Source organism: Aotus nancymaae, unplaced genomic scaffold (assembly GCF_030222135.1).
Source record: "Aotus nancymaae isolate 86718 unplaced genomic scaffold, 86718_ANA_hifiasm-v0.15.2.pri h1tg000079l, whole genome shotgun sequence".
NCBI lineage: Eukaryota > Metazoa > Chordata > Mammalia > Primates > Aotidae > Aotus > Aotus nancymaae.
In genome coordinates this window covers 28,022,545-28,045,525 of record NW_026988494.1, presented here as the reverse complement: position 1 = coordinate 28,045,525, position 22,981 = coordinate 28,022,545, and the positions used below count along the sequence as shown (strand labels likewise).

Genomic DNA, 22,981 nt, shown 5'->3' with positions numbered 1-22,981 from the left:
AGCCCCCCATTTTGTGATAAGTTCTCTGCTGCCCCCAAGACCACCCATCTGAAGCAGAGCCGGCTGTCCTTCACCTGTGCTGCATGTGCTTGTGGTTTATTAGTGACAGCAACAACAGTAACAATCAATGCTACAGCCACAGCCATAACCACCTCCACCACTGTCCATTGCACCCTCCTATGTAGCGCTACGGGAAGCCTATTTTGTTGGTCGTTCTTGCCTTGCCATAGATTAATACCTGAGGCTGGATAATTTGTAAAGAAAAGAGGTTGAATTGGCTCGTGGTTCTGCTGGTTGTATAAGCATGGCACTGGCATCTGCTCAGCTTCAGGTGAGGCCTCAGGGAGTTTTTACTTATGTCTGAAGGCAAAGTGGTAACAGGCACATCACATGGCCAGAATGGGAGCAAGAGAGAATGGAGAGGCACCACACCCTCATGTGAACTCACTGGCAACTCACTCATCACCAAGCAGATGGCGCTAGGCCATTCAGGAGGTGTCTGCCCCTGATCCTATACTTGCCACCAGGCTCACCGCCAATGCTGGAGGTCACATTTCAACATGAGTTGTGGAGGAGACAAACATCCAAACCATATCACCTATGGACTCTCATTACGGTAGAGCATGCTCATTTGCACCTATGGACCCTCATTACGGTAGAGCATGCTCATTTGCACCTATGGACCCTCATTACGGTAGAGCATGGTCATTTGCACCTATGGACCCTCATTACGGAAGAGCATGCTCATTTGCACCTATGGACCCTCATTACGGAAGAGCATGGTCATTTGCACCTATGGACCCTCATTACGGAAGAGCATGCTCATTTGCACCTATGGACCCTCATTACGGAAGAGCATGCTCATTTGCACCTATTGACCCTCATTACGGTAGAGCATGCTCATTTGCACCTATGGACCCTCATTACGGTAGAGCATGCTCATTTGCACCTATGGACCCTCATTACGGAAGAGCATGCTCATTTGCACCTATGGACCCTCATTACGGAAGAGCATGGTCATTTGCACCTATGGACCCTCATTGCGGAAGAGCATGCTCATTTGCACCTATGGACCCTCATTACGGAAGAGCATGCTCATTTGCACCTATGGACCCTCATTACGGTAGAGCATGCTCATTTGCACCTATGGACCCTCATTACGGAAGAGCATGCTCATTCGCACCTATGGATCCTCATTACGGAAGAGCATGCTCATTCGCACCTATGGACCCTCATTACGGTAGAGCATGCTCATTCGCACCTATGGACCCTCATTACGGAAGAGCATGCTCATTCGCACCTATGGACCCTCATTACGGTAGAGCATGCTCATTCGCACCTATGGACCCTCATTACGGTAGAGCATGCTCATTCGCACCTATGGACCCTCATTACGGAAGAGCATGCTCATTTGCACCTATGGACCCTCATTACGCTAGAGCATACTCATTTGCACCTATGGACTCTCATTACAGTAGAGCATGCTCATTTGTTCTCCTGTCCACTTCTCTCCCTAGACAGTGCCAGATCTGAGGACACAGATTGTCCTCTGTTCACCTTTGCACCCAGCAAACTACCTGGCACACAGCAGATGCTGGTAAATATTTGCCAGATAAAGGAATGAATAACTTCAAGCTCCATCTTTAAAGTTTTGCAGCCTTTGGAAAATTCCATGATTGAGGCAGCTGCTCCCGTCCTCTGTGCAAATAGGCAGTTTATCAATCCAAAGTCTGGCAGATTTGCTGAGCCGATCCCAGTCCTCGGCTTTTTACCAGAGCCGTCCCTCCACTCAAGTGGAAGCCGCATCTGCCTCTCTTGATAGGGGCTTCTGCCAGGAAGCTGGGAGAGGCTCAATGCAGCCCCACCACTTCTAATGCTATTTTAAAAGCAAATTCAGAAGCAGTGATATTTTTTGCTCTTAAGAACAAGACAACTCTTTTGACATAATAAGGTTAAAAAAGAAATGAAAAAACCTCGTACTGTTTTTCCTTTCATCTGAATGGAAACAAATCCCCAACCTCCCAGTTCCAGCTGGCAGACCACTGGACTCTCAGCTTCCAGAAGAAGGAGAGCGGAAAGATCAGGCCTTAGCAGCTGAGAACTTATTTTTGGCTAAGCAGCTGGTGCAGGAATTGCTGGCAGCAGGCAGCATCTCCCCAGCACAGAGCATGGGGCACCTGCCACAGTCCAGGCCTGGGCACCCTGCTTTTCTGCTGGCATTGACAAGTCTGTCTCAGGGCAAAGATGAACCCAGTAGTCAAACCTTCTGAGGGACCCCTGAAGGAGAAAACAGTGCTCAGACTTCCACAACGAAGGCTGCAGAACAACTTCGCTGCTGGCCTCAGAGAAGGTCTTTCTTGACAAGGGACAGAGGAGCCGCCTTGCCCTGCTCTAAAGCTGAGCTAGGACCAGTGGGTGGAATTGCACAAAGGCAAAATCCAGCCCTTTCACTAAGAAGAGAAGCTGTCCCCAAACTAGAGGTCTCTGATAATGGGATGGCTTACCCCAGAACTGTTCAAACAGGAACTTTCTAAGAGGAATCCCTGGACTGTGTGAAAAGGACTTAGCTTTTTGGAGTTGGAAGGGCTACTGGGGAGTCCTTGGGAGGTGATGAATGTTACCATTGTAATTAGTCAACTGGATAGTGGGGTCCCAAATTGCAATTGACTCCAAAGTGCATTTTTACACAAAATTAGAAAACTGTCAATTTACTCTGATTGAAGCCACAAAGTAACTGCCAATCTTCTTTGCTTGTGCTAAGTCAATGCCACCTTTTATACTGGACATTACAGCCCAAATTCAAGGCCTTTCACATTAACATGAGAGTGAAGAGGGGCCTCCACCACCCACTTTTCCCTGCAACAAGCTGTTATGATGGGCTTACTTCCTTACTTTCCTTACTTCTCCTTTTTTTTTTTTTTTTTTTGTAATTTAGAATGACAGGAATAAAAAGTTCTAAAGACTATGAGAAAACAGAATGTTCTTCAAATAAAGCTCCAATCCAGATATTGAATACTCCGAGAACATCCTCATGTTCCATCCGGAATATTTTTAGATGGAAATTGAGAGCATGAGAGCATGAATAAGGAAGAAGACAAAATGATTTTCACTTGCAGAGAGCCTTCCAATTCCAATGTGGAGATCACCCGTCAGGTGCCAGGCCCTCCCTTAGCTACCATCATGGATAAAGACCCATGAAAGATGTGGCCCCTGCCTCCAACGACCTCTGAGAAGCACCCTGAAGCCCAGAACAGCAGGCACTCCCAAAAAAGAGCACTGGTTCTGCAAGGTTCATACCCCAGAGCTCTACTCGCTCTGGGCTCTGCAGACCTCTTCCTCCACCAGGGCCCCCACTTCTGCTCAGTGAACTCCCTGCAGGATAACAAGTTCATTCTCTGGCTGCTTTCACTTCAAATGAGCTCAATCCAAGCAACATTTCCTGAGCTCCTACAAAGTACCAGGGCCAATGCTAAGGCCTTTGAGAAGTAGGATTCAAAGGGAGACACTTAAATATTTGCTCATTGGTTTGTTCGTACCTCCATTTTGTTCTATAAGCATGAGAGATGGCTCACACAAATAAAAAAGGATCAGGTAAATATACCTTCTAGAAGAAGGTCAAGCAGGGAGACAAAGGGGAACCCCACACCTGCGGATCATGGAGTCCTATCCTACATTTGCTAAAACAAAGGCACAGATGTCACTACAAGGACGAGCAGGACACAGTCTCTGCTCCGAGGTGCCTGGAGATGGAGAACAATCCTTATCCAGGTTTCCGGAGTACAAAAGTACAGAGCCTGGTACTCTGCGACGTACTGAATGTTCACTGTTTGGAAGCCAACTGATGCCATTGGCACCCAAGAGGTCATGTCTCGGAGCACAGATGTCAAACTGAGTAATTCTGGCTGGGAGGCTCAGGGAAGGCTTTACTCAAGAGGTCTCACGTAAGGGCCATACCCCAGGTTGGCTTCATTTGGCTTGGGCAATTTCATTCATTCAATAATCTTGAGGTTCCAAATCAAGATATGGTCTTAGGGGAGGAAAAGCAGAAACAGAAGAGAATGTAGTAGAAACATTTCTAAGGGCGGCTCCCTTGGGTAAAGAGACAAGATTATTCAGCAGCATATGCCATCCTTCTAGAAAGTTCTGATCTAGAAATTGCCTTCGGCTCACACTGGGAGTTCTTACATTTTAAGGAAATCTAAAATGATCTGCAATCATTCCCAAGGGGTTTAATAGTCAGGACATACTTTCATGGGATCGCAATCCAAGTTCTCAGTGCAGAATCTTCAAAAATCTATTTTCTATCTCATTTTTTGCTATAACATTTGTCTAGTTTTCTTCCCAGTGGTATTTTCCTCTGATGATATGGACTTTTGCATACTGAAGCCCCAAATGAAGGAAAATGAGGTGTTATTAAAATGCTACATATTCCTTTATATCTCTTTCCATTCAATGTGTAAATAAAAAAGAAGTAAGAGGGGAAAGGATGTTGGAGAGGGAGAGATGGGTGCACTGAGAACAGCAGCACTGGCCGAGGGCAGGAAACATTTCTTCCTGGTGGCCTGGACTTGTACCAAGGACAGAGAACATCGGTAACAGCAGCAGCAGGGAAAGTAGCCCCAGTAAGCAGGAAGAAACAATGCCACAAAGGCAAAGGAGGAGGGGGTTCAGGCCTGAGAGGTGAAAAGCTGCCTATAAGGGCCCTTGTGGGAACGGGAGAGGGGAGTGAGCTGCCTTAGAGATGGGCAACTCCAACAGAAATGGTGCCATACCAAGTGCCAGACCAGAAACTGCCCACTGGAGCTTGACTGCACTTGGAGGGCCGTGCAAAGATGGGTAGGAACTGGAATCTTTGTGAATTGCCATTTCTGAGTTCAGCTTTTGTACAGAAGGGGGCTTTGTGCCTAGGAGCACCACTATATTTTTACTAAAGATAGTGCCTCTGAAACCCTCAGAATATGGGACATCTGTAGCTCCAAGGATGTGAGCATGTTTCACTGGACTTCAGGGAGGGTCTCCAATTGTCTGGTGCTGAAAGGTACTTTCTGTAGCTAGGATGAGCCCAGGGTCAGTGGACATGCAGACATTCTCAGCGTTTCCTTATAAACAGAGGAGTGTTGATGAAAACCCTTCTCATGCCAAGCTGAGATGACTTAGTCATGATGCTGCCTGGACTTCTGCAAGAGCCTTCAAACTCCTCGAACACCAGTGTCTGCTTCCTCCACTCCATCCATCTGGCCTCTGCTAGACTGATTTTTCTAAAATACATCTGTGGTCATGTCACTCCACTGCTCAAAAATACAGCTAAATGTTTCTTCCATACTTTGGCTTCAACCACACTTTCCAGCCTCAGCACCTCCACTCCCCACTCTCTACATACGTCCTGTGATCCCCTCAGTGAACGTGGTGGTTCCCAGAATCAAATGTGTTTAGGTCATTCCTTCTCCCTATAAGGCATTCCCTCCCTCTTACCCACCGCAGCCCTTTGCAATGTGTGTGCACATATGCGCGCGTGCACACACACACACACAAACTTCCACTGCTTGTTAAAAACCCTACTCATCTTTCAAGACACACTCTTAAATAGGACCATGCTCTGAAAAGTCTTCCCACCGCCACCACCAAAAGCCAGTCTTTAGCACTCCCTCCTGCAGCTCCTAAACCATCCTGAGCTCACCTTTCTGGCTGTGTATACACACAGGTAACTGTGTATGTGTTGGCTTCTGCCACTTGGTTGTAAGCCAACTAGAGGACAGAGACTGAGGTGAAATCAGTTTTATAGGTCCCCCCACTGTCACATACCCTAGGGTCTAAGGCAATGTTGTAAACAATCAGTTCATGTGTGGGTTGAACTGAACTGAAATGTAACTGTAGGTCACTGATTTACAATCCATAAGTATGGGCAATCTCGAAAGAAATCTAAATCCGAGGCAGACAAGGAGCCATGATGATACTGGGTGGAGGTGGGACAAGCCAACTCGCTCCCATCTGTGCCTCCCAGTGTCTTGCTGACCAAAGTGTTTAGAAAGCAGCTGATATGATCTGCCGGGCCAGAGTGGAGAGGGGAAGCAGGGTCTGTTTGTGGAGCACGGGCGGAGGCCTGGCTGTGGGTTTGAGGCTTTCTCTCAGTGGCTGTGACTGCAGGTAAGTTCCATAGCCGTTCTGAGCCTTGGTTTCCCCATCTGTGAAACGGATGTGAGAATTCTGTCCATCTGACAGAGCTGCTCAGGGAATCAAGTGAGATGATATGGAGGAAAGGGCTGTCAGAACTAAAAATGAGCTAGCTGAGTGAGAAAACCTATGCGACCATTTTGTAAATCCCACTGTGATGAGCAGATTTTCATCGTTAATATAGCATTCATCCCCTTCATGGGACTGTGTAAAGAAAAGATGCGGTAGGGTGTCTGGGGAGCTCTGTTTATGGCTTGACACCCTGTGTGGTAGGGTCTGGTACCCTGCGATAGTGTATTTGAAAATACAAACTATCATCATAGGGGACCACAGGGTTCTGGCTGCCAACAGTACAGATGCATAGTGTTAACTTTGGTTTCACTACAATAAAAACATTGAAGGGCCCCTTTTGGTTTTGGAAATATCAATGAGAAAAACTCTTCATAACGAGGAAGATGAAGAGACTGGTGAAATATTTAAATGTCATTACAAATATACAAGACGCAGATGCCGACTAGCTAATAGTTCCAGTAGCTCCCTAGAGACCCAATGCCAACACTGGTCATGTTGTCTTACACTCTCTTCCATCTGCCCTCTGCTTGGCCACAGACTGCAAAAACCTACACCACACAAGGCTGGGGGATGGCTGTGTGACCACCATATATCCGTGCCTGTAGACCATACAGTCACACACACAGTATCTTCATACCAACCCTATGTATGTACATGCACGAAGCCTGCATAGTGACCACGTAGGTACACACACGTGGTGCAGAGGGGATAGTCACAAAACTGAACTCAGTTCAATGCAAGCTCACCTATGAGCCACGTAACTGTACCTGTGTAACACCTACGTACTGACTCCATCACTTGGAGCACAAGCTGCCCATGTGCAGGTCACAAACTATACAAGACATCTGCATGCTCGGCGGTCCTGACTGCCCACATTTCCCATGCTAATATCACATGCACACACTTCCAGGCTAGCCATACAACTAGGTATCCCATGTTGATATGGCTACCAGGCAGCTGCCCAGCTGCAATACCTGGGCACCTGTCACAACAGCATGCCCACTAAGTGCCCAGCAATCACCATCCCATGCTGACGCTGTGTCAGGCATAGAATGTTTGTGCCAATTTCCTTCAAGATGGTATCCTTATTGCCTAGAATACAAGCCTGTTTTCACTAAAAGTTTTTTTAAAAAAAATCCCTCTCAGTTTTCCAGCACGATTTGCTGTAATAACTTTAGATTCAAACCTGAATACTCCGTTATGGAAAATTCTGTGGAAGAATAATGCAGTAAAATGTGCCCAGCTAATGGCAGGGAGACAAACCCCTTGGTGCTGTATCCACTCTGAAAGCAGAAGGGGCTCGTCTTTTCTTCTCACACTGAATAGAAACAGGAGGGATGGGGGGCTCCTTTCTGTTCTCCCCGCAATCTCCCCAAGCTCAAGAAGCAGCAGTGGGCAGTCACAGTGGTTCTGTTTTCACCACATAACCTAGGGCTCAGGAACTCCAGAACATTTTTTTTTTTAGTATGGGAATGTGCCTTAGCGATCAGATAATTTGACCCTCCCAATATCATAGATTAAAAAAATGAGGGTCAAGGAGCCAAGTGATGGTCACAGGCCACGCTGCTGATGACAGGATGAGGTGTATTCACAAAGACATCCTTGGCCACCAGATTTGGTTTAATGACAGGGTAGGCTTGGCTACCAGCACATTTCCTGACAACACAAAGAGCATCGTCCGCCAGATCCCGGGAGAGGGAGGAAGGGCGGAAGGAGCAGGTCTGGGCAGGAACAGGTTGGAGGGAGGAACTGGCAGGGAGAGGGCTGCATTGGGCTCAGCACCCAGCATTGACACTGACCAGCCATGTTGGCTCAGGGAAGCCACCTTCCCTCTACTGGGCTGAACACAGAGGGAGTCAGCCTCTGTGATTCCTTCTGGCCTTCATGATCCAGGCTGACTCATAGCATGTAAGCACTGCTCAATGTTTAAGGAAGCCGTAGCATTTAAGTTCCTAAAATCTAAGAGAGGAGACAGCTGTCTGTCCACTCGAGTCTGGCCAGCCCAGACGCCTTCATATGCCCCTGACCTAGTCTAGCGGGTCTGAAGTCCACGTTCACTGTCACACAGAAAGATTCAGCCTCAAGGGACCCTTCCCTTGTGAGAGGTGAGCCTTCCACTAAGAAGCCAATGGAGGAGGCCGAGACTCACCAAACCTTCTGACCTCGTTTTCTGAGTACTCTGTGGTCAATGAGTTCCTTCAAAGCTGAGAGTCTGAAGTCTAAGCCTAAAATACCACCTTTTGAAAATTCAGAGAAATGTTCCATCCAGAAATGTTTCTGACACTTCGATGGGTCAGGACACGTTCACTGCATGATCAGCACCGTGAAGAAACGTCCCTAGGAAGTGAAATGCAGTATTTAAAAGACACCACCATCTGCTCACTCACAATTGTCTCTGCCCTTCACATGAGACAAATGAAGCCACAGACAAATAAGGACATGGACTGCTCTTCTTGGACCCAACGGTGGGGCTGGCTGGGACAGCAGGTGGCAGAGCTGCTAGGCATGCTCCAGTAGAAGAACTGACTCCTAGCACAGGCTCAGTCTTGGCTCAGATGGCTGGTGTGTGGCCCAGGGAACTCACCCCATGTCCTCATCTTGTCACCTAACTGTTGGCTTTATGTGACCTCTGGCAAGTCCTCTTGGGTTTACTAGTTTTGATTTATTAGTAGTAAAATGCCCACAGGTATCCACAAGTGATGAATAATATTTTCATAGTTTTAATTTTTTGTTTTTCAGTTTTTTTTTTTGGAGATGGAGTCTCACTCTGTTGCCTAGGCTGGAGTGCAGTGGCACCATCTCGGCTCACTGCAACCTCCACCTCCAGATTCAAAGCAATTCTCCTGCCTCAGCCTCCTGAGTAGCTGGAACTACAGGCACACACTGCCATGCTTGGCTAATTTTTTGTATTTTAGGTGAGATGGGGTTTCACTGTGTTGTCCAGGCTGGCCTTGAACTCCTGAGCCCAGGCAATCCACCCACCTCAGCCTCCCAAAGTGCTAGGATTACAAGCATGAGCCACTGCGCCTGGCCATAGTTTTTTTTTTTTTTTTTGGAAAATCGTTGGACATTATTTACTTTTTTTTAAATTATATATGTATTTTTTATTGCACTTTAGGTTCTGGGGTACATGTGCAGAACATGCAGGATTGTTGCATAGGTACATACATGGCAATGTGGTTTGCTGCCTCCATCCCGCCGTCACCTATATCTGGTATTTCTCCCCATATTATCCCTCCCCAACTCCCTACTCCCACGCTGGCCCTCCCCTATTCTCCCACAACAGACCCCAGTGTGTGATGCTCCCCTCCCTGTGTCCATGTGTTCTTATTGTTCAACACCTGCCTGTGAGTGAGAACATGTGGTGTTTGATTTTTTGTTCTTGTGTCAGTTTGCTGAGAATGATGGTTTCCAGATTCATCCATGTCCCTACAAAGGACACAAACTCGTCATTTTTTATGGCTGCATAGTATTCCATGGTGTATATGTGCCACATTTTCCTTGCGCAGTCTATCATTGATGGGCATTTGGGTTGCTTCCAGGTCTTTGCTATTGTAAACAGTGCCACAATGAACATAGCTGTGCATGTGTCTTTATGATAGAATGATTTATCCTTTAGATATATACCCAGTAATGGGATTGCTGGGTTAAATGGAATTTCTATTTCTAGATCCTTGAGGAATTGCCACACTGTCTTCCACAATGGTTGAACTAATTTACACTCCCACCAACAGTGTAAAAGTGTTCCTATTTCTCCACATCCTCTCCAGCATCTGTTGTCTCCAGATTTTTTAATGATCACCATTCTAACTGGTGTGAGATGGTATCTCAATGTGGTTTTGATTTGCATTTCCTTAATGACCAGTGATGATGAGCATTTTTTCATATGTTTCTTGGCCTCATAAAGTCTTCTTTTGAAAAGTGTCTGTTCATATCCTTTGCCCACTTTTGAATGGGTTTCTTTTTTTCTTGTAAATCTGTTTCAGTTCTTGTAAGTAGATTCTGGATATTAGCCCTTTGTCGATGGGTAGATTGCAAAAATTTTTTCCCATTCTGTTGGTTGCCAGTTCACTCTAATGATTGTTTTTTTTTTCTGCACAGAAGCTCTGGAGTTTAATTAGATCCCATTTGTCTATTTTGGCTTTTGTTGCCAATGCTTTCGGTGTTTTAGTCATGAAGTCCTTGCCTATGCCTATGTCCTGGATGCTTTTGCCTAGGTTTTCTTCTAGGGTTTTTATGGTGTTGGGGCTTATGTTTAAGTCTTTAATCCATCTGGAGTTAATTTTAGTGTAAGGTGTCAGGAAGTGGTCCAGTTTCTGCTTTTTGCACATGGCTAGCCATTTTTCCCAACATCATTTATTAAATAAAGACTCGTTTCCCCATTGCTTGATTGGTCAGCTTTGTCAAGGATCAGATGGTTGTAGATGTGTGGCATTGCCTCCAAGGCCTCTGTTCTGTTCCACTGGTCTATATCTTTGTTTTGGTACCAGTACCATGCTGTTTTGATTACTGTAGCCTTGTAGTATAGTTTGAAGTCAGGTAGAGTGATGCCTCCAGCTTTGTTCTTTTTGCTTAGAATTGTCTTGGCTATGCAGGCTCTCTTTTGGTTCCATATGAAGTTTAAGGTGGTTTTTTTCCAGTTCTGTGAAGAGGGTCATAGGTAGCTTGATGGGGATAGTGTTGAATCTATAAATTACTTTGGGCAGTATGGCCATTTTCACACAAAGTTTTAATTAAAATTATGATTTTGGTTCAATCAGAGAATGACACCCACCATAGCCTGTTAAGTCCCAGACAATACACAAGACATTTCATACATTTTATAGTGCCTCCTCTATTCAGGGCCAATCTGAAGACGTGTGCCCATTTTCAGATGAAGAAACTCCGACTGAAGCTGCCAAGAGCACTGAGTGTGTCGGGGCCAGAGCAGACCTTGAGGCTATATCTTCTGCAGGTGCAACAATGAGAAATAAACCTCTTTTTAAACTGGATTCCACTGGGGTGTGTGACAAATGACTTAAAGATTTAAGGGGAAAAATACAAACATCAATGCAAAATGAGGCTAATATTTTTATAAAAGTGTTCTTCCTATAGAGTCAGAATATTGACAAGTCTGGGAAATATTTCCCTCTCTTTTTACTTTTTGAAATTGCCAGAACATGAAGTGCCTTTGAGAACAGGTAGGATTTGTTGAAAATGTGCACTTTGAATGAAGAGACCCCTGTCAAATAAGCTTTGTGTGAGCAACGTGGCTGTTTATTCACCTGGGTGCAGGTGGGCTAAGGCCGAAAAGGGCATTAGCAAAGGGCAGTGGGATAGGAGCTGGTTTTATAGGTTTGGGGTGGGCAGTGGAAAGTTACAGAGTAAGATGAGTTACAGTGGTGGGGGTGGGGCAAGGAGTATACATTACCATAAGTTAGTTACAATGGTGGGTGGGGTAAGAGTATTATCACCATAACAGTTAAGATGGCAGAGCGGGGTGAGGGGCTTGTCCGGGAAGCTCCGCAGGGCGATTAGGGACAATGGTGAATGCAGGCAGGGAGAGGAGGACCATCAGCAAAGGCAAGCAGGACTTCAGACTTTCGGGCTCCAGGCTTGTATATGGAGGCCTAAGAGGATTCACCCTAAAAACTCAGAGCACAGCACCTTGTGCTGTTTTAAAATGTAGTTTTACATCCTTAATTTCTTCACCTTTGGAACGGAGTCAGTGCCTGTCCCCCTCAGAAGGCACAAATGAGGTAATACACACAGGAACAATGTGACCCCTGTAATCCACCAGGCCAATGCAAAGTCTCGTTTTACTGCTGTGATTTCTCCTCTGCCTTGATAAACCTCTAAAAAATGCGCCTAATCATCATGTGGCAATGGGCAGATGTTTGACAATGTCACTGGAAATCTTCATTTTGCTTCCTAGCCTGTCATACAGGTGCACAGGATGCCCCCGGCTTCCCATGGTAGGCGGGGACAGGGGTGGGAAAGGGGAGGGAGACCCAGAGGCAGGTGCCAGCAGCCCTCACAGGGGAGCCTGGGCAGACACTGAGCCTACTTCAGTGGTTCTCCACTGGCGACCACAAGAGTCCAGTTTGGTATCTGCTCTGGGTGCACTCAGTACCAGGTAACTGCCAGGCTGCCCATTTTGCACAGGAAACAAGGCCACACACAAGCAACCACACAGTGACCCCTCCTCTCAGGGCTGCCTGCTCCACAGAGGTCCTGCACCCTCACAGCCTTTTCTCCTGTTGATTTCTGTTCAGTTTATTTCAGCAGACTCAAACCTTCAAAGGGGAAGAAAAAATTCCCCTCACCCCTAAAATGACTACTCACACATTTGCTCTGTTTTACCTGCTTCCTTGAACATTATAGAACTGTTCAAATAGAGATTATGAGACATTGATCATGTTATTCAGGAGGTGGAGAGAGGTTGAATCTCAGTGATCTGTAACATGTGCTAGTGCAATCATGGATCCTCTAGCCTCACTACTGGAAGTAGTGGTTGAGCCATGCAGGCAGCAGCAGCCGCCTCTGGAGCTTGTTAGAAATGCCCTGGACCTGCTGAGTTGGAATCTGTATTTTAACATGACCCCAGGTATTTTGCACACACATCAATATTTGACAGGCACTGTTCCACCAGCTGCAGCTCAGCTGTCCCTATGTCTTTGGGACTAATATTTTTCTGAAGACTCTTGGAGACTTTTTTTTTTTTTTTTTTTTTAATAATCCACTCTGAAGAAGAGTCTCCTCAAAGTGTTCAAATCCCATTTTTCCCAGAGGAGGAATCCAACCCAGTTCAGCAATCTAAAGCCAAATGCATTCATCCCTCATTTTTGGAAGTAGAACCCATTCACCTGTACAGGCTAAATTAGACCAGAGGTTTTCAAAGTGTGATCCTGGCATCAGCAGCATCACCTTGGAGCTTGTTAGACATTCACATTTTGGGGCCTCAGTCCTTCTGAATCAGAAACTCCAGGTGGGGCCCAACGACTATGTCCTGGCAAGCTCGGAGGGTGCCCGTAACTCATGCTGAAGTTTGAGAATCATTGGAGTAGACCATATATAGCCTTTACAAACACTGATTTTGAACATTCACGGCCTTGAACTGATTCACTGATTTGAACATTCACCCACCATTCTGACAGAGTCTCACTTTGACCAAACTCTACTCAGATCCTTTGAACTCTCTCCTCAACCAGGCCCTAACTTCCAGGCTTCTGCCTTGGTCCCTGCGTTGCCCAATTTTAGCAAGAATCCTGTTGAGTTGGTCTAACCTGAACCCCCCAACTTCAATATCGAATGGAGTTCCCCATCTCCTGCCATCCCCCAGGTGGCCTGGTCACCCTGGGCTGTTGGGTCATGTTAGCCACAGTCCCCCTTACTCCTGGTGTTTCCCGGGTCATTGTCACTCACTGACCTCCATCTCCTGCTCCCTACCTATGAACTCTCACCTGTCCTTCGCATTCGAAGTTGAGGCTGAATTATCTTCCACTCTGCAAGACCCTATGTAGTAGTTCCCCCGAATCCTTTTATTTTTCCTGTTTCTTGGAGACAAGGTCTCACTCTGTCACCCAGGCTGGAGTGCAGTGGCCCATTCATGGCTTACTGCAGCCTCAACCTCCTCGACTCAAGTGATCCTCCTGTCTCAGCCTCCTGAGCAGCTGGGGCTGCAGGTATGTGCCACAACACCCAGCTACTTTTTTTTTTTCTTTTTTCGTGGCGGCAGAGTTTTGCTATGTTGTCCAAGCTGCTCTCAAACTGCTGGCCTCAAGGGATCTGCCCACCTCAGCCTCTCGAATTGCTAGGATTACAGGCATGAACCACCATGCCTGGCCCTTTTATTTTTTCTTTAACAGTTCCCCAAATAGGGCTCGAATCTAAGTCCTTCCACCTAGCGCAACGGTTCTCAGCCCTGGCTGCATCCTGAAATCACCTGGAAGCTTCTGGAAAAACCTACTCATGCTTGTCAAGATCAGCTCCATGTCAGAGTAGGGGTGAAAGAGTTTTCAAACTTCCACTGGTTATTCAAATGAGCAGCCAGAGTTGAGAGCCTGTGACCTGGACATCCTCCCTATTCTTCACCAGGAGAGAGAAACCCATCCTGCCATCCCACTATCCTGTGGAGCCACCTCAAGAGGCTTCGTGTGGCCCAGACCACCGTCAGGGCTTTTCTCACACTGTTCTGTCAATATCGGCTCCAAGGGCAGGAGTGCTGGCTTTTCATTCTCTGCATTCCTAGCAGAGGCAGGGTGTCTGGCAGTGTCTCTGAAAGGATCTGAAGGCAACAGAGCAAGCAGGCTGGGGCACAAGGAGATGCTCCTATTTCAAGGCAGGTGGCTGCTATTTTGCCCCATCTCTAAGGGCGCAGGAGGAATCACTGTATAGTTGTCCAGCTGGCAAAGCCCTATATATCAGGCCCTTCTAATTTAGGGTATAAGCTCTGGGCACATAGCTGGCCTGAAACTGGCAGGTAAATGTCACAGCATTTTAGCGTGTGGCTTCATGGAGCAAGGGTGCTCTAGAGTCATGGGTTTAGGGATGACTCTCAGTGCTGCAGGCATCAGAACGTGAATGTGGTTGCAGCCCTAGCCCTCTGAGCCCCTGGGAAAGCAGTAGGGGGTGAGCATATGAAGAAGGTCCTGGATGTTCTTCCCAACTCTAACATCCTTTGATGCTCTCACAAACAAAATAAAAATACTCCATCTTTAGCTGTGCTCAAGTGAAGCAGAAGTCCCCATAATGAAGGTGACAGTGAGCAGGAAGGAAATTCACAAAGGCCATGTGCTCAAAGCACCCTACAATTTCACAGTGCAGCACTGGGCTTTGTCCATGTAGACTGCGGAAAGAAAAGCGATCTGAATTGGGGTAGCCAGAAGAATAATTCCAATCCTGCTTCCCGGAATAAAGTACTTTAAATTCCTTTTTATTTCAAAGTGTCTAATATGGTTTCCAAAACATTTTTACAAATGTCAAACTCACTGTCAACCCGAAACCACCTGAAAAAAAAAATAACTGACAGGCAGTTAAATTAAGGAGCTACAATTTTGCTGAAGTGTTCCAGCAACCTTTTAAGCCACAAGAACGAAATTCAAACTACTTCACTAGAGCCCAGAAGCTGCTTGAGTTAGAATAGGCCACAAAACCCTCTCTCCTTCACACACAGAAACACACCACACACACACACACACACACACACACACACACACACACTTTGAAATTGACCCTGTGTGAGGTGAACCCAACTTCTCATCGCGGGACCTCATGCACCCCACTTTGCATGCTGACATTCAGATGCTTTGGCAAAGTCCTCTCCTGGCACCACCCGCAACCCCCATCTCACACAGGGGCTCCTGTGGAGGGTGCACATCACTCTCTGCCCCTGCAGCCTTCTTGCCCTCCCAGATGGCAGCAGAGTTGGCTGGCACCCTTCACCAGACAGTCCTGACTCTGCCATCCAATGGATTAATGATCCTGAGCCCCAGATGTTTGCTTAAGGGTCAGGTGGGTGAGCACAGCATTCTCTCATGCCTGTTTCTGAGCTTTAGGGAAGCCCCTACCTCTTGCCCTTTTCAAAAGTGACGGTCCAGGGATTCTCCTCTCACATCCAGCACCGCAGGAGAAGATGAAAGCTCTGAAAAGGAAACCACATTCAGGAAGGTGAAGACCTGAAGGGAGCTGGCAGTGGAGGGTGGAGAGTACGATCTAAGATGAGCCAGGAACCACCAGGGGCAGAGACTGGGTGATTCCAAGCGGTACCACCAGCTAGTTAGTGGCAGAGTGGGGCCTCCTCTAAGCACAGCCTTGCCCTTCCGTTACTAAGGAGAAGAGTCCAGAAATGCCATTCTTGCCCCTGAATGACCTTTAGCCCCTTCAAGTCCTTTGTCACCTGCAAACTCTGAAAGCAGAGATGAGGTGTTTGCCCCAGTAACCGTAGCTAGTGGATCCTAAAGGCCCACTGGCCAGATTTTCATGAGATACCTTGGCAAAGCCCTCTCCTGGCACCACCTTTATGACTCTAGTTCAGGTCTCCAAATGAGAGGCAGGTGTAGAATGGCAGCCTCTGGCCATTTTGCAAACAGGGCACTCAAAGCCTGCCTCCTTGCAGGTCAAGATGAGCACCCAACACCAGCTGCTACGGAGGGACCTTTCCACCAAATGCAGTTCAAGGGAGACTCTGGGTACAGGCGTCTCTTTAACACCAATGTGGGTTGGGAAATAAAGACCATGATCATGGCCAGGGCCTCTCCCCCTAAAGACCCAAGAGAGCCACAGTGCAGGAAGGTATCTGAGGGTAGGGCCGTCTTCAAGCCTGAAGGCTCCTGGGCTGCTGGGCCTGCTGGAGGCCTTGGAAAAGCAGGCAGAAGAGGGAAGCCAGAAGCCCCATCTGCTGAAGCTAACACAAAGAACTGCAGCTCAACCACAGCCAAAGGCCTGCAGCTGCAACAGCCTTGCCCAGTCCAGCACTCACTGGGGCAGTAGAGCTTCTAGAAAGCCACTTAACTCCACTGGGCCTCGGTTTCCTCACCTGTACTGGGCAGGAGAACCTTGTGCCACCCAGGAAGAAATGGCTTAGCCTTACTCTTCTCCAGTCACACATTACTTCTTCCAATACGTACTACTTGTGATTTGTCCTCTGGAAGTCTGCTCTTGACATGCCTCTAATCCCCTAGAGTCCCAAGAGTGGCAGGTGCCTGAGGTGGGACAGGGAGCAGATTACCCAGGGTGATCTTCCCAGTCCCTAAAGATGGCAGTGACTTCGGGTGTCATTGCTACAGCTCCTAGATCTCCAAGGAAGGAAGGGTCTCATCAGCTTCCCAAGGGTCTGCCCCGACACTGCTTTAAACTGTCAATGGGGCAGCACCTATTACCCCTGACATTATGGGGCACTAGGGGAAAGAATCCTGTGAGTCAATCTAGCTACTCCTGAAAGAATGCCAGAACCTAGAATCCCACCCTCAAGTTTTGCAGGCATGTATGTTTGTTCCAACCTTCACCAGCCTGGCCTCCAGGACAGCAGATAGACTTGACTCCATTGTGAAGGGTGATGGAAACTCACTGGGAAGGACCAGCAGGGCACACCCAGCTCCAGAATCTAGGCCTCATGAGTCCCTTCCTCCTAGCTATTCCTCTGAAATGTTCTGGACATTCTGCTCTTCAGACCACTTCCTTCCTGAGGTCCTGGGAATTAGCCCTAAACAGAAAACTTCCTGGCTACTTACTCAGGGTGAAACAAGTAAGAGGGGATAGGGAATGGACTGGGTTATATTAGGAATAGGGTGGATCAAAGAGAAAAGAAAGAGAAAAATAATGGGATGAGGGTAAAGCTAAAAAGAGGAAAAGGGAGGTGGGAGGTGGGAAGAAGAAAAAGGAGAAAAGGCTGTGTTAGGTAGAGGCTCACAGAGAGGAAAGGTCTGGGAGAGGCCACTGGGGAAGGCACTGCCAGGCATCCCTTCAGGAGCCATAGAGGCATAGGAATAGATATAGGATATTCATCAATCCATCTCTCCATTCATCCATCTATTCTTTCATTTATTTATCCATCCATCTTTCTGTACATCAATCCATCCATCTATGCATCTCTTCATCTAGCCTTCCACCCATCCATCCATCCACCCATCCATCCACCTAGCCAGCCTTCCATCCATCCATCCTCCCATCCATCCACCCAACCACCCAGCCAGCAAGCCAGCCTTCCATTCTATCCATCCATCCCTCCATCCATCCATCCATCCACCCATCCAGCCAGCCAGCCAACCAGCCAGCTAGCCTTCCATCCATTCATCCTCCCATCCATCCATCCACCCACCTAGCCACCCAGCCAGCCAGCCTTCCATTCTGTCCATCCATCTCTCTATCCATCCATCCATCCATCCACCCACCCACCCACCCATGTGTCCACGCTCTCCCTCCTTCCATCCATCTCTCCAGTCTTCTATCCAACCATCCAAAATTAATGTGTTAAATACTTGTTTTGTGTCAAGCATATTACTGGTTTCCAGAGACATAAAGATGAAAAAATAGCCCTCAGTCTAGAAAAGGAATGAAATTACTAAATGTAACTGCTTTTTCCTGTCTTGGACTGTCCCTAGAAGGGTCCATTTGAGTAAGTGCCCAGGAAAACAAGCCACACCATCAGCATTTCTCATCAGTCCCTTGGGATAGCCCTAAAGAAAGAAATATGAAAAGTGAATTGTAACGATGCTCTCAAAAAGTAAGGGCCAGCCCTGTGGCCCCATCCCATCAAGCACAATGCAGAGAGGGCTCTCTCCAGTTGTCTACCCGAACGCCAGGCCTCCTCCTAACACAGCAGAGCTTGTTCTGGAAAAGCTTCCAGAGGAGGTGACCCTTCTGGCTGAATCTTAAACTTTGAGTAGGAATCATCCACATGGATAAAGAGGAAATAAATATTTATGCAGAGGAAACAGCAGATGAAAAGGCAAACGAAACTGAAAAACAGACAAGAGAGAGCACGACCCATTCAGGTATGACTGAGATGTTCAGGGGAGACGTATGGTAGGTGAAGCTGAGGCTAAAGATGTACACCAAGGACAAGATGGACACCAGCACTCTCCACCATTCATCTTTCACTAGAACTTTCTGTTGTTGAATGTGGCTGCTTTTAGGTTGGGTATTCTCTCTGGCTCACTGTAGGCCCACCCTCTCCTATCATCTGGCCCAATCAGTACTTATGTACCTTCTAGCCATGTGAGCCGAGTCTGTGGTCCATGAGCCAATAATGGTGAACCTAGTTTGCTGTGCCATGACGTTCGAATTTTATCCCCAAAGCAACATGGACCCACTGATAGAGCACACCTGCAGGCTGCCACTGGCAGAAGAGATCACGGCCTAAACGAAATCCTGAGGGTTACCCTAGGCCTGGCCATCCCACATCTAGAAATTTATCCTAACAAAATAATCTTAGAAGATCCACTGTTACTTATGTGGCCCGAGAACCATCATTAATTTTGTCAAAACAAAGGGGCTACCACTAGAGGGCGTGCTGGCCAAGCTGAGTGTCTGGGAGGAGACCAGGGTGCCAGCGTGGGAGAGGGGATAGGCGGAGGGGGTACGAGAGGAAGGACCAGCCTTCCTGCTGGGAGACCAGGATGCTCAGGAAATGACCAGACGGCAGGCCTGGCACAGGGCGAGGCCACAGGCTTCAGCCCAACCCCAGCCTGGGCTCCCCCTCTGCTGACGCCACCTGCGAGTGAAATGAGGAGAGACTCGGGTTCAGAACACTCGGGAGGGCAGGGAATGTTTTGTTCTGTGGTGATCCATCCCTGCAGGTTCAGTATCTGTTCTGGGTTGGCTGGATTTTTTTTCTTTGTTAAGCAATCTTCTTTGGATCACTTCATGTTGAGGGCTTACAGGGAAAGTCAGGTACTGGACTGTGGAATTCCCCAAAAAGGTGACTTCCCCTGGGCAGACAGGTGACTTTTCCAATAATGAAAAGTGGCAAGCCACCAAATGCCTAGGGACAGGGCAGCCAGGCCATAAAGCAGGTACATTAGGGAGGTGTTCTGCAGTCAATGGAAATGACAAATATGAAGGTTATGAGGCAATGGGAAAAAAACACTAATAATGTTAAGTGAAAAAAACTACAACACAAACGTGTGGGTAAAAATAATATGTACGCAAACAGACAAAGGCTGGAGGAGAGGTGACAACAGGTGCTGTGATGGGGCACAAGGGCTGTGGAAAGTTTTTTAGGGCTCTTTTATTGCTAAGGTGGTGTTTCAGTAAGATACAGTTTTAAATAAGAGAGGGACACACGCGGTTAGTCCGATGCAGCGGTTCGCACATTTTAGTGTGCCTTGGATCACTTGCAGGGATTTTTAAACAAGGATTGCTGGGCCTCACCCCCAGGGTATCTGAGCCAGAAGTGCTGGGGCAGAGCCCAAGAGTCTGCATTTTTAACAAGTTCCCAGGTGGTGCCAATGGGGATCACATGCTGAGAATTGCTGGCTCCTGAATGGTCTCTGTGAAGAATGGACAAGGAGCTGCTGAGGGGGCTATCAGGAGCCCACTTGGTGAGGCTGCCTGCTGGCCAGGAGATGAAGCCAGCTTGGGTTCTGATGGCCACAGTTAGCCCAGTCTCACCTAGCCTGTTCACTGTCAAAGTCACCAACTCAGCAAGGTCACTGGAGATGCTGCCCTGATAGGAAACACCTCAATGGCTCACAGAGACCGAGAATTAATCACCAGCGGGCTAGCCACCAGCCTTCCTAGTTCCCGGGGTGCCGTGGGCCGAACTGCAGAGCTCCTGGAAGATGTTCCTTGGGGTAGCTGCTCACACAATGAGTCTCTCACTGGGCAATTGCTCTTCCCTGTGGTCCCTTAGAATCTAGAAAGAACACAGGCTGTTAGCAGCACAGGGACCCAGAGATGATCTAACCAAATGTCAGCTTTCTGTGTCAAGGCCCAGAGGGGAGAAGCCACACAGCCGGCCTGTGGCAGAGCTAAGACTAGAATCCAGGGTCCCTGATCCTCCATCCACAGCCCTTTCTCTCTGCTTCCGCCCTGTGTTCTCAGGAGTCCGCAGAGCTCCTCTGCCAATGTTCAGCCACTGATAAAGACATCTGCTGGCCTGGCCACCTGGGGGCCTTTTGCCTTGAGCAGGTGTCACTGATTAGAAGCTTCTGTTCTGCGGCCAGGGCTCCCAGTGTGGGTGTCACACGCCTGCTGTCATCACCTAAGCTCAAGCAGAGCCCCTCCTGGAGCACCGGCGCCTGCGCTGCCAGGGAGCTTCCTCCAGGTGAGGCGAGATCCATGCAAAGTGAATCCCAGCTGGCTGCCCTGGAGACCCACTGGCCTCCACACCCAGCACTCGGCTATTCACAGCCCTCCTTTGAAAGAGTCACTTGCCAGAGGGCATTTGCCCTGCAAACCCAGCAGCGGTTCCAATCTGATTTTCGAGCCTGAAATCGGGCAGCTGCAGGGCTGTAAAAGACACAGCCCGCTCGCTCCCAAGCTCTGGACCACGGGCTTCCAGTGGTCTCCACGAGCCATTTTGGTATTACATGTCACTAGGCAGAGACAAAACCAAAAGTGGAAATTGCAGAGTACACTTCTGGGTAAAAATATCTATCCACTCCTAGGTGCCCCGGCCCTCCCATTCCACCCTCCTACCCACCCAAAGGATACGGCCACAAGAGAAGCTCCTCCTCCTAGCAGAGTCAGTCACTGCCGTGTAATACGCTTTTGCTGATCTGCTCATGGAAAAAGACTGCTACTAGTAATGTGAGAGAATCTGGTTCTTTATAAAGCAAACTGTGCCTCAAATCAGAGGTCCCACGTAGATGCTGGCAGAAATCTCCTTAAAGAGGATTCAGGCCACCTTCGGGTTTGGGATTTTGCCAGCTAAGAATGTCAAATGTGATTAATGTTAAGCCATGCAGGCAAACTGGCCTGGTTTTCACCCTCTGGTCAGGTCCACCTGTACAGCAGGCAAATCATTCCAAGAAAAACTCGTGATCATTACCTTCAGTGAGGCGGAGTACCATGTGCTACCCAGCTGTATAACATGAGTTACTGCTAGGACTTAGTGCATAACTTCGTAGTCCCATTTCTCAGATGAGGAGCCTGAGTTAGATCTAGAAAGCTTGAGAGGCTTACCCAAGGTCACACAATAAAAGGATCTGGGCTAGCATTCAGTCCTCTTCATCCAGTCCCCCTTACACCGTTTGTAAAACCGGATTCACACAAGCTCTCTTGTTGCCTGACTTCAGTGCGATGATACAATAAAGAAGGCAGCTGTGTATTTATTGTGGCTACCCCCAGGAATACTTGTTCTCAATAGACTAAAATCTCTTTATGAAACCGAACTTTATATAGTTGTCTTTACATATTCAGTGCTTAGCATATCCCAGTTCACTGCACATGGTCACTGAACATTTGTAGTTATATGAGTTGAACTGGACCATTAAAACTGGTTTAAAAACTCCAATAACGTTAAAAATTGGATTCCCTTGGAGTTTAAAGTGTTTAATGGAGGCGACTATTTATTAAGCACTTACTGTGTGTCAGGCATTATTCTGAGAGCTTTACCTGGAATAATTTATTTTTTATTTACCAAGCCCCAGGAGGCAGTTCCTAACATTATCCTTATTCTACAGATTGGGAAACCGAGGCAAGGCAGAGAAGCAACGTGTCACGCCCAAGATTCAAGCCCAGATAACATTACAGCAGAGCCCATGACCTTAAGATGGTGCTATCCTGCTTCTGATTAGGCATTTTCTGAATCTGCACTTGATTAAAAATACAGGCGCAGTCCTAAAGATGCTTTGCGATTAAGTGAGCCAAGTGGCATTTGCTGTTCCTGGCGCACTGCAGAAGCCGGGGTAGGAGAAGCCTCAAGAAACTTGTCGGAAACATCAGTGCCCTAAGGGACACATCATGCCCATGTACAAGTGGTGCTAATATTTCCCAAGTGACTTTGCTAAAAGAATACATTATCCATCTCCTAAGCAACAATGAGCTGCCCAGACTATCAGAAATGTGAGTTGGCCACCCAGAAAGAGAAATCACTAAGAGAAGCCGGAACCAAATCAAGTTGCAGGAGGATGCAATCGTCCCCAGGTCGTTCAGAGGAAAGTCCTGAACCTGACCGGAAGGGGAACACAGCAATGAATAGGAACTCAAGTTAGTCATCAGTCCTTCCTCCCCCATCCGAAAAGTCCACACAGAAACCTCCAAAGTAGCGCTGATTTGATTGACCTAATACTCAATTCCATTCCAGTACAAAGAA

At 47.6% G+C, this 22,981-nt stretch overlaps 1 protein-coding gene across 8 annotated transcripts in view; it reads right to left on the bottom strand.

The window, feature by feature from the left end:
* Positions 1-22,981, bottom strand: part of MSRA (methionine sulfoxide reductase A) — a 368,941-nt gene that overhangs the window by 28,488 nt on the left and 317,472 nt on the right. Inside the window, exons 6-7 of one of the 8 annotated variants that reach the window (XM_064368783.1) lie at positions 15,792-15,865; positions 10,201-11,191 (exon numbers count right to left, since the gene is read on the bottom strand). The exons of 6 other annotated variants lie outside the window; for them this stretch is intronic. In XM_064368783.1, the coding sequence (XP_064224853.1) occupies positions 15,833-15,865 (33 nt within the window). In that variant the 3' untranslated portion in view covers positions 10,201-11,191; positions 15,792-15,832. Of the gene's footprint in view, positions 1-10,200; positions 11,192-15,791; positions 15,866-22,981 lie in introns of those variants that run through there. One more of the 8 variants, XM_064368782.1, reaches the window with a different exon arrangement.